This window comes from Daucus carota, chromosome 4 (assembly GCF_001625215.2).
Source record: "Daucus carota subsp. sativus chromosome 4, DH1 v3.0, whole genome shotgun sequence".
Classification (NCBI taxonomy): domain Eukaryota; kingdom Viridiplantae; phylum Streptophyta; class Magnoliopsida; order Apiales; family Apiaceae; genus Daucus; species Daucus carota.
In genome coordinates this window covers 45,237,107-45,254,781 of record NC_030384.2, presented here as the reverse complement: position 1 = coordinate 45,254,781, position 17,675 = coordinate 45,237,107, and the positions used below count along the sequence as shown (strand labels likewise).

At 36.1% G+C, this 17,675-nt stretch overlaps 2 protein-coding genes across 2 annotated transcripts; one reads left to right on the top strand and one right to left on the bottom strand.

Moving 5' to 3' along the window:
* Positions 1–993: 993 nt before the first annotated feature.
* On the top strand, positions 994–10,727 carry LOC108218989 (uncharacterized). Its single transcript, XM_017392201.2, has 12 exons — positions 994–3,292; positions 3,474–3,563; positions 3,651–3,887; positions 4,136–4,354; positions 4,462–4,501; positions 4,914–5,072; positions 6,968–7,029; positions 7,142–7,221; positions 7,358–7,425; positions 7,502–7,542; positions 8,430–8,478; positions 9,310–10,727. Exons 1-12 carry the CDS (start codon positions 1,079–1,081, stop codon positions 9,312–9,314), a joined length of 3,264 nt encoding a protein of 1,087 aa, XP_017247690.1. The 5' UTR covers positions 994–1,078; the 3' UTR covers positions 9,315–10,727.
* LOC108218583 (5-methyltetrahydropteroyltriglutamate--homocysteine methyltransferase) lies at positions 10,606–15,909 on the bottom strand. Its single transcript, XM_017391583.2, has 12 exons — positions 15,625–15,909; positions 14,084–14,437; positions 13,910–13,997; positions 13,461–13,588; positions 12,984–13,375; positions 12,741–12,904; positions 12,474–12,554; positions 12,220–12,386; positions 12,025–12,130; positions 11,639–11,889; positions 11,320–11,521; positions 10,606–11,220 (listed from the first exon to the last, which is right to left on the bottom strand). The coding sequence occupies exons 2-12, from the start codon at positions 14,431–14,433 to the stop codon at positions 10,852–10,854; spliced, it is 2,298 nt and encodes a 765-aa protein (XP_017247072.1). The 5' UTR covers positions 14,434–14,437; positions 15,625–15,909; the 3' UTR covers positions 10,606–10,851.
* Between the last annotated feature and the right edge of the window lie 1,766 nt (positions 15,910–17,675).

Below are 17,675 nucleotides of genomic sequence, written 5' to 3'. Positions count from 1 at the left end.
ATTTACCCTATCAATTCAATGATAGAGCCTATTTGGAAAGAAAGTGAGTAGCCATGGATCTCGAGTTTCGTAGAATGCATGTCGACCTTCCGATCGGAAAATAAATTCGATGAAGGCTCTGTCTCCTTTCTTTAAGTGAATGTCGCATTCTGCTCAATAAGGCGCATACTTCCGCCTATATAAATGATTCAAACCGCACTCAAAAGGGCCTACCACTCAGCACCATCATTAAAGCTGATTTTCGTCCATGCAGAATTATTTTTCTTCACTCAAGTATCATCCTAAAAAAATTTGACTTATTAAAAACTCTCCGTTAAATTTTGAATCGACGGGTCAATTGATGACCATGACGGGAATGAATTACATTCAGATTTTAAATATCATACCTTAAAGATTTTAATGATATACTGTATTATAAGGGTGGTGATAATTGTACAACCTAAATTGATAGTTGCACACCTTGTATTTCTATATGACTAAAATAACCTCTATCTTTTGTATAGGAATGACAACAAGTTGGATCGGGTAGGGTTTCTTGAAAGTCAAGCCCAATCCATTATATTCCGGTTTGGTTCGGGTCCGAGTTCGGGTCTAGAAAATGAAGATCCAGATATGATCCGTCAGGTTTTTTGGGTAAATGTCAATATTCATACACAATAATTCATAATATTTTAGGTTCAAATCGGATTTAAATCGGATTTCGGATTTTGAGTTGGGTCTCAATTCGAAACACCTGAGATTTAGATCCAAATTCAAACTTTTTCGGGGTCTAAAAATAAGATCCATATCACAAAAATCGGATTCGAATTCGAGTATCATCTCGTCGGGTAAAACTATCATCCCGTACCCTCACATCTTAACAAGTAAAGACTAAAATGAAAAAAGAAGGTTATTTTGGTCAAATGATCACTAAAAGGTGTGCAATAATCAATTTAGAATGCGCAAATATCACTAACAAACATTAATTAATCTTCAAAATCTAAATATAATCTGGGCGAAAATCTCGGTTGAATGCACCAAGGACCTTCAGGACATATATAAACGTCGCTGAACAGAGCAGAACTTGCACTTAGCGAAAATGCCTCCCAAGAAATACATGAGAAAAAGCTTCACTTATAGTTCGCTAACCAGGCGCCCCGCCCGCAAGTCCAAACCCTCCGATCCTCAACAAACCCCAAATCCAGTTCAAGAATCACTTCCCTCTATTCTTGAAACCCCATCAAATTCAAGCCTTAATTTACCCCATGTCGAAGAAATTACACCCCCATTTGCTGAGTCACACCAAACCCAAATTAACGAGAGAACAATTAATAGCAATGTTCAAGATTCGCTGCGCTCTAGGCTCGTCCCTACCAATCTTGAAACCCCATCTCAATCAACCCCTAATTTAGCCCATTCAGATGAAATTACACCCCCAGTTAATAGTAATGTTCAAGATTTACCGCCCTACGCTGTTGTTAGCCCTAATCTTGAAACCCCATTTCAATCAAACGCCAATTTGGTCTGTTCTGAAGAAGTTACAGCCCCGGTTGATGAGTTAGCTCAGGACCTAATTAATGGGAGAAATATCAAGGGTGATGATCAGGGTTTTAGTGAGACAGTGTCTCGGGCCGCGGAAAGTCCTGTTGAATTAAAACGAGTTATTCTGGTTGAGAAAGAATCGGGGGATGATGGTGGTGGGGGTGAAAAAAGTGGTGCGGAAACGGAGGCGATAGATGGGGTGAAAAAGAAGAAGACTAGGATTGTTAAGAGGGTCGTTAAGAGGATTGTCAAGAGGAAAGTGCTTGAAAAGGTTAATTATCAGCAGACTGAGGAGGGGAATCAAGATTTGGGCAATGGAGTAGTTGGTGATGTTAAAATTATGAGCAATGAGTGTGCCAATATGGCGGGTGAGAATTCTAATTTAAAGATGGTTGAGTCTGTGGATGTTGAAATTAGTGATCGAAATAATGATGTTGTTGGGAAGTCTGCGGATGGTTATGAGTCTAAACCAACATGCATTGTGTGGTCAGAAGCTGAGAATTGTGGTGTTGTTAGTGAAATACAAAAGGATTTGGAGGGTTTTAAACTTGTTAAAAATCGTAGAGAGTCTCATTGTCCTAGTCCTGATGCCGTGACAGTGCATAAGGATACTGAGAGTTGTGTGGAAGGGAAGGTGAATTGCTCATCGACCAAAAATTTATCTAAAGTTTCAGGTTTAGATTGTGTTGTGACCAGTTTTGTAACTGGGACTCATTTGGAAGATCATATTGTCAATCATGTGCAACAACAAAATCATGGCTGTGTAGTTGAAAACCGCTTGGATTCAGAAAGTGGGAATTGCAAGCAAGAGGAGGGTTTTAAAATCAACTTGGAGCCGGAAACTAAGGATTGGGAGCAAGAAAAGGTGGTTAAAAATAGTCAGGAAATTACAGCCCCAGTTGTTTTTAATCTTGAAATACCAACTCCTGTTGAATTAAAACGAGAAACCCTGGTTGAGAAAGAAATGGAGAATGATAGTGGTGGGGGTGAAAAAAGGGGTGCGGAAACAGAGACGGAAAATGTGGGGAAAAAGAAGAAGACTAGGATTGTGAAGAGGATTGTCAAGAGGAAAGTGCTTAGAAAGGTTAATCATCAGCAGACTGAGGCGGTGACTCAAGATTCAGGGAATGGAGTAGTTGGTGATGTTAAACTTGTGAGCAATGAGTGTGTTAATATGGCAGTTGAAAATTCTAATATAAAGACCGTTGAGTCCGTGGATGTTGAAATGAGTGATCGAAATAATGATGTTGCAATGCAAACTGGACATTGTGAATCTAATGATGTTGTTGGGAAGTCTGTGGATGCTTCTGAGTCTAAGGCAACATGTATTGTATGTTCGGAAGCTGAGAATTGTGGTGTTGGTGAAAACAACTTGGAGCCAGAAACTAAGGATTGGGAGCAAGAAAAGGGGGTTGAAAACAGTCTGGAAATTGGAAGTGAGGATTGCAAGCAAAAAGAGGGAGTGCACGGTAAAGAGCAATGTTGTGACTCTGCTGAAATGAAGGCAGAGACATCAGTAGGCGATACAATACTGAGTGGGGAAATGGGAGCACTAGAGCGGCGTAGGAGGCGGAGAACAGAAATTTTTGTTGGTGGATTGGACAAGGATACAAGGGAGGAAGATATTAGAAAGATATTTGAAGTATTGGGAGAGATTAAAGATGTCACAGTGGTAAACAGTAGTAAAACCAAAAAGAATGCATATGCATTTGTGCGCTACAATCTAGCGGCTGATGCCAAGAAGGCTTTGATTAAATACCGCAAAGTTGAGGTAACATGAAATGTTAATATATTAGTATCGCGGCTTAAAGTAATATTTATTATTATGTTTGCATATCAGTGAATTAAGTTCATGATATAACAGTTACGAGCTGTTAGGAAAGATTTGAAATATTATCTAATATATATATGGTTGACTGCTCATTGTCTTTTGTTGTTATATCAAATATTAGATATGCGGAAAGCTTTGCGGGACGTCACCGGTTGAGGGTAACGACACATTGTTTCTTGGTAATCTCAACAAGAAATGGAAAAGTGATGATGTAATCTTCTAGCTTGATCTAACGACCCAGCTAAAATTATGGTTTCACATTAAAAAACACATCTCAATTATTTCTTATGTTTTACAGGTAACTAAACTGTTGCAGGGGATTGGTGTTATGAATATAGATCATGTTACTGTCATGCCTGATCCTAGCAACATTGAGGTTAATCGTGGATTTGCATTTCTTGAGCTGGAGTCACATAAAGATGCTCAAAATGCATTCAAGAAACTTCAAAAAAGGGGTGTATTTGGGAAGCACCTGAATATAAAAGTTGTGTGGGCTGAACCCCTAATTGAGCCAGAAGAAAGTGAGCTGAGTACTGTAAGTAGACTCTGGTTTGTCTACATTGATAATTACTGATATATGCTATTTTCTAATATATCTTTTGTACTATAGTTGACTTCAACTCACCTTCTCTCTATATGTACGTAATGTTGATATAAATATCCCTATACATGATGCATAAACATCTATGCTATTAGTTATTTTAAATTTGTGGCCATCATGTTGAGTTTGCTATAGCTACTTTCTGCTTGAAAATCCAGTTACCTTGCCTCTGCCACTTATAGGTGAAATCAGTATATGCCGAATACTTGCCTTCCTCTTGGGACGAAGAAAAAGTGAAAGATTGTTTCAAAAGATTTGGTGATATAGAAAATGTTGCTCTTGCCAGAGATATGCCATCATCTCGGAGAAAAGACTACGCATTTGTAAACTATACAACTCGTGATGCTGCTCTTGCTTGTGTTGAAGCATTCAGATTCAGTCATGAACAATCTAATGACGAGGTTTCTAAAATTGTGTGTGTGTGTGTGTGTGTGTGTGTAGCATTGATATATAGTCAGGCATAGTTTCATTAGCTTTCTAAGATTCTTTTGCCAAAACATTTTTCCAGGTCAAGATCAAAGTTTCTCTTGCTAAACCAATTCCGAGAGGTCAGCAGATAAAATACCTTTTAACTCCTCTCTGTAAAGAATATAATCAAAAGCAGAATGGAAACCCACATGAGTCTCACATGATTATAGCCTGTCAAATATTTGTTATGTGAAGTCCTTTATTTTTTCTACTGTTTTGTATCACTGGTTATATCCTCATAAGTGAGCTTTCTTAATTTTATTGGGAGGCGGAGGGCATTTTATGGCCGTTGTCTCGTCAAAATATTTGATCTATTAAAGTGTTCCCTTGAATGAATCGTGGAGCTATATAAATTTTCACACCTTGAATGTCCATCAGTAAAACGGTGTAATATTTCATTGTAAAGTTGTTTGGCAGAAGTATAATGATATTACACGCTTCTCTATTAAGATGTTTTTTTGACTTTATTCTAAGCTTTGTTCTTTCTTTTAGTTGTCAAAAGCTTGCAGGGAAGTAGAATTACGAGTAATCTTCCCAGCAGTAATTATGACAAAATGATAGTGGATCAGAGGTCTTCTATGACTTCTGACCTCTTACAACTATTGAGGGAACAAGCATCAACGAGGCTGACAAATCCTAGTTTAACTACAGGTACTGCATTATACATATTGTCATATTGATCTTCTCATTGATTATTTTCTAAATATAGTTCTTTCTGTTATTGAAACTTTATATATCTGTACGTAAATTAGTAATAGAACATAGTGTTATCTTCACCTGTTGTTATTCATTTGTCTCAAACTATGTAATAGCCTTATACTTCTGAAAGCTTAAGCACGGGCCACATAATCAAAATCACATTATATACTTATATATAATAAGCGTAAGGGAGATAATTTGGTCGCATGGTCCTATGGTCCAAAAGCTTATCTTGGATCGTATATTGAACAAATAAGCACCGTTAGATTAGAACAAAATTAAATTCTGTTCTATAAGGAAACTGACATCTACTTACATGTTTATAATTCCTTTTCTGAATCTAAAATAAATTCTGTGTTTCATGTGTTTTTGGTTTTTTTAATCCAAAATAAATATTTCCTACAAAATTTAATTGCAGAATCGTATAAATCGCACCGTCACAAAATTATTTTTATCCATCGGATCGTATATTGAACAAATAAACACCGTTAGATTAGAACAAAAATAACATCTGTTGCATAAGACAACTGATATCTACTTGCATGTTTATAATTCCTTTCCTGAATTCAAAACAAATTTTGTATTTCATGTGTTTATGATTTTTTTAATCCAAAATAAATATTTTCTACCAATTTTATTTGTAGAATCATATAAATCGCACCATCACAAAATTATTTTTATCTAATATATTTTTAAATTAATAAGCCCGATTTATGTGAGGAACGAATACAAAAACTTTTTCTTAATCCAAAACAAATTCTACCATGTTATTGCATGTTTATGATTCATCTTCTTAATTCAAAACAAATTGTGTTTATCAATTTTAATCTCGAACCATAAAATTTTTTAGAAAAATATTTAAATCACATTATATAATCTAATAGGAGTTGGCGTCACATATTTTACTTAAAATAATTTAAAATTTGATAGAAAGAATTTAATACTTTGGCATGATACATATAATTTTAATTTATTATTATAAAATAATTTTTTTCCCACCATTTAAAATATATTTAAAAAATTTATAAATAATTAAAAAGCTCCCGTGCCTTGCACGGGCTATAAGCTAGTATATAGAAATGATGCTACTTGATTTAAAACCAGTTTCATCCTGCAATATGAATCAACAACTTAGTAATTTAGAAAGAATGCTGATTCGGTAAGAGTTTAAATATGTAAAATTAATAATATGTTTTAAAGAAAACATTGTGTTCTGATGCATATGGAGGAAAAATCTTTTCTCTAATAACCAGATCTGATCATGAAATGAGAATAAAAAATAAACAACTTAAAGTAATATTATAATTTGATAAGGAACTAAGATAAACTTCACTCCTTACGCCATGCTTTTACAGACCTGCAGGTTTTTTGAATTTTTTAAAAGAATCTAGATGATCAGTTTTTGGGAAAGACATTGAATTTACTTAATTTTTTCACCGTATAAAACTTTTTTTTGACCTTTTGAAGTTAATTTGGTAATTAAGAAATTTATTATCCATCTAACTTCATTAAGATACAGAAGATATATTTCTATGTTAGCATATTATCCAAGGATATTCATTAATCAAGATGGTATGGAATTTATATAACATGAATATAGAATTGTAGTTGGTTTTAGAGGATCCAAGTGAGGTCATCAATAGAATGAAGGCAGGCTTGAATTTTTGACTGTTTGAAAGAAATTTGAATCGAAATCTTATGCATTAACTTCCTGACATTCAATTTGCAATACTTTCATTCTGCATGCAAGTAATTCATATACTTCTTACTATCTTTTCCCGACTCTGTTTACCAACAATCGTTGTGACGTCTCATTGTATTCACATGGGTTTTTCTTCCATTCTCAGGCTCTGTTGATCGTCAACATTCTTATTCCCTACCTGAAAAGAAGCGTCCATTTCCTGTACAGGTATGTTATATATGAGCTCTCTCTCTCTCGATCCCCCCCCCCCCCCCCCCCCCCCCCCTCCCCTCCCTCCCTCCCCCCCTCTCTCTCATTGCCATCAATTTTGCACTTGCAGGGAGATGGTTTACATTTTTCAGATCCCAGAGGGCATCCCCGAGCACGGGTAGAAGGATCTTACCCAGTAACAAATCCAAGGTCTCTTTATCGTTTATGCCTCTTTAAATATCATTTCTGGTCAAGTCAATTGAAATACTCCTGCACAAGCACTAAACATTTTTTTTATGTAAGACTATTATTCACATCCCCTTTTTACTTTTCTTGGGCTTTACAGTGTTCCTAGAGGTGGTGTTAGCTTGACTTGTCTTCCACATCACCAACAGACAGCTGGTTATATATCTAGTAAGCTTAATTAGCATGTCAATTTGGTCGTTCAATGATATGGTGTTTTTTATGGCAATGGTTTTTTGCTTTGCAGGACCAGTTTATGGGATGGAACGGCATCCTTGTTATCCTCAGGTATGAAAATTTACATGTTTTTGGCCTTAGATAAGTGTGAGAGTGCCCATACCATGTCCGAGTGTTCGGCAAGTGTACTTAAGGCAAAATGAAGAGTTAGAGTAACATAGCTTGTATATAGCTGATTATACTTGTATGTAATACATATACTATTATACTGAATATAATGACTGGTACTGATTACATACCGACTATTCTTATTGCTAACTGCTGAAGCCTAAGTATATTAATATTTATGATACCTTCTTGAGGATCCGAATCATAGCAGTGAAGAAGGTCATTTGTGAATTCTGATGATGAAGAAGAAGATAACGGGATAACTTTGCATTTCTTAGTTACTTTGACCTTAAATTATTCTAGATTTGAATATATGTAATGATTAATTTGGCAATTCTATTTTGCTTATGAATGTATTTTCTTATCTATTAATTCATAATATTTTCTGCATTATATATTTACAATGAATCCACCAGAGTCGCATTGCACACGCAATGCGCAAATCCGCCCGAGTCTCACTGCGCGCGCAATGCGCAAATCCACACGAGTGGCTGAGTCGCATTGCGCGCGCAATGTGCATTGTGCTTATGCCCCCAGGAGGCGTTTCCCTTCAGTGCGCATCCCATGTTTAATAACACTGAGTTGAATGTACATGGATATTTCGGTACTATTGATTTCGTTTTATTTTATTTGTTCAAGAAATCAGGCTCGATCTATTGACACCTACTTCTTTGTGTAAACTGAAAACTAGATATCATCCTTATTACTTTAAGCTCTGTTAATCAGCTTCTTCCTTTCTACATTTACAATTTACATTCCTTTTCAAAATTGATTATTAAAATTTGTTTTAAAGATGATTTTCCTTATCAGTTTGCCATTATGATCTGCAGCCAAGACAAAGAGCTCCGTACCATGGAAATAGGGGTACATCTCAAAGATGTAAGTCTATCCATATTCTCACCGGAAAATGTCTTTTAAGCCCATATCTTACAAGTTTGTATGTTGTTATCTAGCATATATTACCTGAACTAATTCAAATACACTGTTTCTGAGTTTTTAAGTTGGAGAGGAAAGGGAAAAAAAAGGGGTGAAATCATAACTACATTCAGTTATGCTCCCAGCTTTTTCAAGGAGAGATCCCAAATTGGTTACCAAATTTTTTCCCAAATGCCACACGTCTCGATCTAATTGGTTAAATAAATAAATAATGAGAACGATCCCTGTACTTACATCAATCAAACCTATTAAAACTTTTCATTTTGACATGTCATCTCTGCCATGTCATTCGGGAACTTTTTTTGGCACCCATTTCGGGGGCTTAGCACTAGTTAAAAGAAAATGATTTCCCTGCCTTGAGTATTTATCCACTTTGGGATGACTTTAAGAGATTCTCTCACATTATATTCTAATAATTATTGAAATTTCATTCTTCCTGTACTTCTACAAAAATTTTACTCCTTTGAAATCTATATCCCTTCCTCTTTATGAACCTGAAATCACAAGGAAAGTCCTTTAACTATCACTTCTCTTTCTTTCCTAGTTTGGATCTTTAATGTGCACTAATCCCCCAAAACATCACTCCCCTAATTTTAATAGGTGACAAATTTTACTTTTTGATAAAGACATTTAGCAAAGATATTGATATACATTTAATTGTGTAGTTTGAATTAGGTAAAAATGTAGCATTTTCATAATCATATATTGACATAAATGTTTGATATCTGATATTTAACATCTTGTGGGGTCTGGTTAAACTGTAATATTTTGCAGATTGAGTTGGTTAGGAGTAAACAAAAGAGATGCGCAGGATACTAGCTGTTTGTTGACAGTGACTTTGCCTGAATTTTATCTTGGAGAGGAGATTGTTTTTTTTTTTTTTTTTTTTTTGTAAAAATCCAGTGCTCACATGCTTCCTCCTGATGGCGATTGTAAAGGATGTGCTAGTCTAGCATCTGCTCTGAGCATCTCTTAAAGCATTTTTCTTCTTTTTTTTTTTGGATTCTTACAATTGATTTGTGCAGAACGTTATTTAGCAGCAAAAAAAAATGTTGTGCAGAATGTTACTGTGCTTTTGTATATGATGTTTATTGACAAGCTGAACCTAGTTCTTTGACCTCAACAAAGGTATAGTAATCTTATAATGACCAATCCAGTATTCAGTTTGATGGATGAGGATGTGTGAACAGTAATTTGAAACTTTCCGGAGTTGAAAGGAGAAGCCTACTGGCTACTCATATGCCAGCTCCTCTCGTAGACCAATGCAGTTTTTATGAAGCATGTAATCGCTTGAGTTGATCAATTAAGAGGATTGGTTAGAGCTAAAGTTATATTGAGAGTTGATCAGTCAAGAGGGTTGGTTACTTCTGATGCTATTTTTGAGTTCGATGATTCGATCGGGTTGGTTAGCAGCTGAGGTTCATATTGAGTGGAGGTGGCACAAGGGAAGTCTATGTTCAGTTGAGGTTCATACGTGAATTTGGGCGGAGGGGTTAAAGTTTATATTCAGGGTTCGTGGGCTTAGGCGGAGGTAATGGTACAAAGTGAATCAGGGAAATATCAGGCTCGGGCTCCATTTATTTTATTTACATGAAAATAAATTAATTTTGAAAAATATGTTCCGGAATATAGATTCTTGGGTTTTTTTAAAAGAAATTTCCTGGAAATTATTTTTTTTCATTTAACTATCCTTAGAAAGTAATTATAAAATTCGGTAAAAATGATGAATTTGAAATCCTTCTTTGAAAGGGAAATCATTTTACAGGAAGTCATTACTTTACTAATGAAGTCTATTACTTTGACGATTATTTTATTTGTTAGGGAACAAAAATACACACAAACGTTTTCAAATAGTCTGTTGGATTTTGGATAAACCAAACTATCTAGCTCTGAGCAGAACAGGCTACCATGCTCCAATTTTAAAAGAGGACGATTCGATAACAGTCTATGATTTTCACAGATTTTATGATGGCCAATATTATCAATGACCGGCTGCTTTCCATTGACGAAGTGAAAAGACGGAAGACTTTCAGGCTTCAGCTAACTATATAAAAGAATAATGCACAAACGGGACTTTAAATTTGATATATTGAGGTAAACCAACACTCAGAACTTGAAGGCAAGGCCCGAATGGATGACATATCAAATATATATTAGGCACAACCAAAACGTGTAAAAACAAGGAAACAAAATGCCCAGAGGCAAGCTAACCACCTATGTGATATTTCACCAACAGTTATTGTAATTAATAATGAGTTTTTTTTTTCACTTTCAGGACTAGGAAACAACGGTGACTCTCCATCCTGTATCTCACTTTCACTTGGCACTGGCAAGCTGGGTTCGGAGGAGCTTGGCAGCATCAACCATAGCCTTGAGCGCTGGATTCACTTCAGCATACTTGCGAGTCTTAAGTCCACAGTCGGGGTTGACCCATAGTATGTTGGTCTCAAGAACTGCAAGCATCTTGTTAATTCTGTCAGCAATTTCTTCTGTTGATGGTATTCTAGGAGAGTGGATGTCATAGACACCGGGGCCAATACCAGCACCGTACTTGACTCCCTCACGGAAGACAGAGAGTAGCTTCTCATCAGATCGAGAGTTCTCAATGGTAATAACATCAGCATCCATGTCAATGATAGAGTGGATAATGTCGTTGAAGTTGGAATAGCACATATGGGTGTGGATCTGTCAGTAATTTATAACAGTAAGTGATCCAAGCCCAGAAAAAACATTATACAATACATAAATGTGACCAAGACTTAGAGAAAGGTAGCTAAGGATCACCTGGGTGGTATCTAGAACCCCGACATTGGTGATTCTGAAGGAGTGCACAGCCCAGTCCAAGTAGAAAGCATGCTCAGATTTCCTAAGAGGCAGTCCCTCTCTCAAAGCAGCCTCGTCAATCTGGATGACAGTGACACCAGCCTTCTCAAGGTCTTCCACTTCATCCTTAATAGACAAAGCGATCTGGTAGCAAGTCTCAGATCTACAAACACAAAATAGCTTTTAATTTGTCAGAATATTGCAGTATTGCCATAACGATGAATTGCTCGTATAAAGTCTACAGAGCTTCTGCACGCAGATTGCAACTACACTTTATTACCTGGGTTGGTCATTGCGGACAAAGGACCAGTTGAGAATGGTAACAGGGCCGGTGAGCATTCCCTTCATTGGTCGCTTTGTCATGCTCTGGGCTTTAGAAGACCAGAAAACAGTCATTGGCTTGGGACGGCTAACATCACCATAGATGATTGGTGGTTTCACACAGCGAGATCCATAAGATTGAACCCATCCATTTGCAGTGAAAGCAAAACCAGACAACTGCTCTCCAAAGTACTCGACCATATCATTCCTCTACATGACAAAACAATAATAAGACACCTATCAACAAACTTTATGTGACCTGCTACCTTACGGTACTGCATGTATTTTCTTGCTAAGCTTGAATATTGATTTGCTAGCATAGGTGACTGGATAATTCTTTTTTACCTCTGGTTCTCCATGGACCAAGACATCAATATCAAGATCCTCTTGTATTTTGACAACCTTGCTAATTTCCTCTGTGATGGCATTAACATATTCTTCCTCTGAAATCCTGAATATATGAAGACAAAAAGTTGTCAGAAACTTTATGATACTGAAACTAATGCACATACAACAGAACAGATGACAGAAACCACTCACTTCTTTGCCTTGTATTCACGGCGCACCCTTCTGAGTTCAACAGTTTGAGGGAAAGATCCAATGGTAGTAGTTGGGAGAATTGGGAGATTAAGCTTCTTTTGTTGTGCATCAAGTCTTGCACTAACGTTGGTAGCACGGCGGTGATCAGAACCCTTTAGAGCGGAAGCCTGAGAAACAACAGTTCACAGGTTAGTAAAGATTAATCGCCCATAAGGTAGCCGCCTGTAATAAAGAAAGCAGGAAAAATTACTTACAGCCTTCTGAACAGCTTCATTAGTCACCCTTGGGGAGGACTTCCTTGACGCTTGAGCTGAAGCATTGGCTGAGAAAATTGCCTGATGATATACCCAGCAAGATTAGAATTGCAAATATATAATACATTTAATTAATGGATAAAACTGAACTGTATATTTGCATTATTAACAACTTGTATGAATGTGAAAAAAAGATAATATTGCCGTATTGAACCTGTCAGCTCTAAAAGTTAAACCAATAGATAGGTTATCAGCAGAAACATGTACCTCATCCTTTTTACCACACAGTGCTTTGGCCAAGGCATCAACTTCAACAACCTTTTGGGCAGCAAATGCAAGCCATGATATGATCTCTGAGTCCAACTTTGTTTCATTAACAAGGTCCACAGCAGTATGGAGAAGTGAGCAAGATGTTGAAACAACAAGTTTGTCTGCAAACAAGGATTCCAATATAATTTTTTGGTGAATAGAAAACATCACTAGTGCTATACATTATATCAAAAAATATACCTTTTCCCACAACTGCCTCTAGAGATTCAAGGGTTTTGAGAGACGATGCCAGGTCATTAGCCCAGATGTTCCTTCCGTCAACAACACCAGCAAAAAGGTATTTGCCTGAAGGAAATTCACTCTTGATCAAATTAAGAGTCTTTTCTCCACGAACCAAATCGAAACCAAAGGCTGTAACACCCTTTAGAGAAATTAGAGTTTTAAATGCATCAGCAGGAACATCAGCGAAGTAGGTCTCGATGAGGACATCAAGGCCAGATAGAGATGATTCTAGCTCGGCATAGGCCTTAGTAAATGCTTCCAATTGGTGAGCTTCAAGATCCTTTACAAGGGTGGGCTCGTCAAACTGAATCCAAGAAGCACCTGCAGCCTTCAATTCAGCCACTACTTCCCTGTGAAATGTGGATGTTTGATTTTCAACTCTAAACCACTTTCTATATGATAGAACCAAGAATGGAGGGAAGTTCAGATTCTTACTTGTAGATTGGCAGAATCTTGTCTAGAAGGGAAAGAAGGTTGAAGTTTTTCTCAACACCCTTGGCAGCCTTAGATAGCAACAAGTAGCTCACGGGGCCAACAAGAATTGGGACAGTATCTACGCCAAGCTGCATAGAACTTAAAGATCACTATCTGACAGAATAAATCTCTACCCCCATCCCTTAAATTATATTTCCTACATGTATAAAATTAATTTGACTTGCAGATATATATAGGTTTACATAAGATGCCCACAACTACTTAAATATTCTGATATTTAAATCATAGAATCATATTCACTCAAGCATGCAAATTTGGTATAATTAAGCAGAATTGCATAAGTAAGTTATTGGAGCCTTTGACACTTCATTATGTTGGTTAATATGAAATTAATTAGTAACGTAGAGATATGTGGAACACAAAAGTAAAAAAAGAAATTGATAGCTTACCGCCTTAGCCTCCTTGTATTCAGTCACTGCTTTGTGTGAGGCATAAGAGAAAGCCACATCAGGTCCTAATTCAGGAACTATGTAATGGCTACATTACATAACAATGTTTTGTCAGTATTAGAATCAAAAGAGTCCAATTTTAGTTGAAAGTTTCTAAGAGAAGTGAAGGCTTACTAGTTGGTGTCAAACCACTTCGTCATTTCCATAGCAGGAACAGAGGCATTACCCCTAGCCATAGAAAAGTAAGTGTCAAACCCGATCTCACCACCATTCCAGTTGTACCTTTTAGGAACAGCTCCGAGCATAGCAGTTGTATCGAGAACCTGGTCATAATACGCGAAAGTGTTGCTGGGAATATACTTAATGCCAGCACCGGCCATCTGCTTCCAGATGGATGATCTTAGGTCAGCAGCCACCTTTTGCAAGTCCTCAGCAGTGCTCTTCCCATCCCAGAATGATTCAAGAGCAAATTTGAGCTCTCTCTTCGGGCCCATGCGGGGATATCCAACAATGTGTGATGCCATTGCTCTGAACAAATCAGAAAAATATTATATCATATAAGTTGGACTATTGGAGCATAATAAAATATACGCATGTCTTAAATGCACAAATGGCATTGAATTTCAAAAGAATCAATGTTTCACTTCAGTTATAAAAAGTCCGACATAATTGCCACCACAACATGATCCAGTAGTTAGTTAACACTGAATGATCCAGTAGTTAGTTAACACTGAATGTGCCTTGGAATCTCAAATATAATGCAATTGGCTGTTAAGAAGTACTTGCTAATTCAAGAAAATGTGAAATTCAATTAGGTAGCTGGTAGTTCTCATACAAACTCATGCACACAACATACAAACTAAAAATAACTTCAAATTGTTATAAATGCAAAACAACTTTGTCAGCAGACAAATATTACATAAGGACAACTGATATCAATATCCGCCAAAAGACTTCAACAATAACTTGACTATGACAGAGGTCCACTTATAACAGGATAGTGAAAAACTAAAATAACTTCAAGAACACGCCATAATGAGCAATGAACCGACAACTCACAAAACAAACTAGTAAATAATAAATTCTATACCTAAGTATAGCTAAACTTCTACTTGTTGAATCCAGATAGAAAGAATCAACTAAGTAAGACACAATGTCAGTTGTCTAAACTTAGTGAAATTATGGAAGAACTTAAACTCGTATCAGATCTAAAAGAAAGCAAAAGAACTCCGCTACAGATCTAGAAGTTTGTTTTTTCTTCTTTTCTGTTTTTTCTATTTGGATCTGCATGTCATCTTCTTTCTCTGATTAGATCTAAACGTTCCAATTTATAATTAAACATCCAAATCCACCGCAACTAACTTCGAACATGACTGCTACTTAACTACATCACGGCATTAAATTGCAGCAAATCAAAGCACAAACACAATGCATACGTACAGTGATAAGTACGCAGAAGTAAACAGCAAACACACATGCACAGTAATTCCTCGATTGAGATTCAGGATTAAAAAAATTAAGATCTAACAGGTATATACACGTTAATTAATAATTTTATACTTTTTCAGTGTCGAAATCTGGATCGAAGCTAAATCATAAACATCTAGAGAATTATTAATGTGACAATAATTCTACTGTTTCAGTTAATTGGGGAAACAACGGGAGAATTGAGCATTATGACATGATAAATGTAGAGAAACAAGGATAGGGCGTACCAGTAGGGAGGAAGAAGCTGTAGTAGGTTAATGTTTCTGCTGCTAAATTAGTAGTAGAGACAAATAGAGTACAGCGAGAGAGGAGAGAAATGGGCGAGACACGAGTTGAGAGAGAGGGAGAGTGAGGGGTTTTATAGATACCAGTGTGTTGGACTGGTGGTAGTGGGTGAGGTGAGGCCCGCTTGGTTTGCTTGCCTGATTGCCTGGGTGGGTAGATCTGGAATTTGGAATTTGCTCATCTTTTTACCCCCAACCAATAGTAATCCACAATTTTCTTAGTTGGTGTTTGTGCCATTTCTTCAATCATGACGTGGACTGGATAACGCGCCTCCGTTAACTGCGTGTCTGTGTTGTTTCTACAGTAATTTTACTGGTAAACCACCAACCCCACAAGGTGAGCTGGTAATTTCAATACAAGTGGGATATCTGTGTTGTAAATTTAATCGGAAAGAAAAGAAAGATTTCCGGCCGTTGTTTCTTGTTAGGGATTTTGGATTATTGTTTTTTAAAATTTTGAGTGTCATGTCTCATTTATTTTATTTTTTTGAGAAAGTCTCATATTTAATCTGATAGTCAAATTAAAGGATGAGTTTTCTTTTTCAAATTAAGAATTTATCTTTCTAAAATACATATTTTTATAATCTTCTATATGTAAATATTAAGAACATGTTTTATATTTTTTATCTAACAAAAAGATAAGAATTTATTTTAAAAAATTAGATTAATCAAACAGTCATTAAAATTTTTTACGTCATATTTTTCTCACCAACAAAAAAATGGGGGTTTAAAATTCAGAATGAATGTCGCCTGAAATCAATTCTCTCTTTAGAGCAGTTATATTAATTAAAAAATTTCATTCTTGGCGTGTGTATGTTACGTAACTTTTCAAATTTGTGGTAGCTGATACTACTCAAAATTAGGAGTAATAATTTTGTAAAAAATTGTATTCATAAATTACTCTGTTGAATAAGAAACTTAAATAATAAAATGCGGTTATATGTGTAAAATACGCAGCCGACAATGTGATTAAGAGGAGAGAAAGATGACAATGTTGGATCTCACGATATCATGTCACCGACAAGATGAAGGGAAACATGGTTGACATTGGTTAAGGAAGAGTGACGGTGTTCAAGTGATCCGTTGAAAAGCAGTTCCGAGTATTTAATTCATTTAAAAATGTCGAGTCGATGGCCTGTGTGTGAGATTTTTGCTTAGTAAGTGCACAGAACAAAGACCATTAACCACTTAAACACGTCTAAAGCACTATAGAGCCAGCCAACAGCTCAATTTTTCCAGCTAGGAATGCTAATACAAAAAGTAAATAAATTAGATTCCAGGTTCCAGATTCCAGATCCCATATATTCGCTCTACTAGTTCAATGGCGGAGACTTTGAGTGCCAGTTCCAGTGCCGTTAACTGATTAAACAAGTCTACTCAGTACTTAGCAATATTATTCAGTTTTGATTTTGTGATCGGAGTGGCCGAAAAGATGTATTGTCAATAATGTTGCATGGTGCTTGACACATAGAAAGCAATTTCAAGTTCCGTAAGTTTCCATCAGTTTTAGAGTAATTATTAGTCGATTGATAAATCAGTGGTAACTCAAATATAATTTACGGAGGTGCATTTCGATTGGGATTTTAATGAATTGTTTTTAGTCAATGGATTTTAATGGATTGTGCGTGATTTTGATTTTGTGCGGGTTCTTGATAAAATGACGCAGAGTTTATAGGATTTAAGCACAATGCTTCAAAATCCCATTTGATTTTGGTGGGATTTCAAAAGACCTAAAATACACTGAAGAATGCCACAAAATCCATCATTTTATGAAATGCAAAAAAATCCATCAGCATTTGAATACCATCAAATTTTAGTGGATTTTAAACCATCCCAATTGAATACCATCGGATTTTAAATCATAATCTAAAATCTCAAATACTACCGGATTTTGAATGCTTCAAGATTTTAATGGATTTCAAACAATCCAATCGAATACCCTCAGATTTTATAAATGCAAAAAAATGCTTTAAAATCTCAATCCAATACACTAG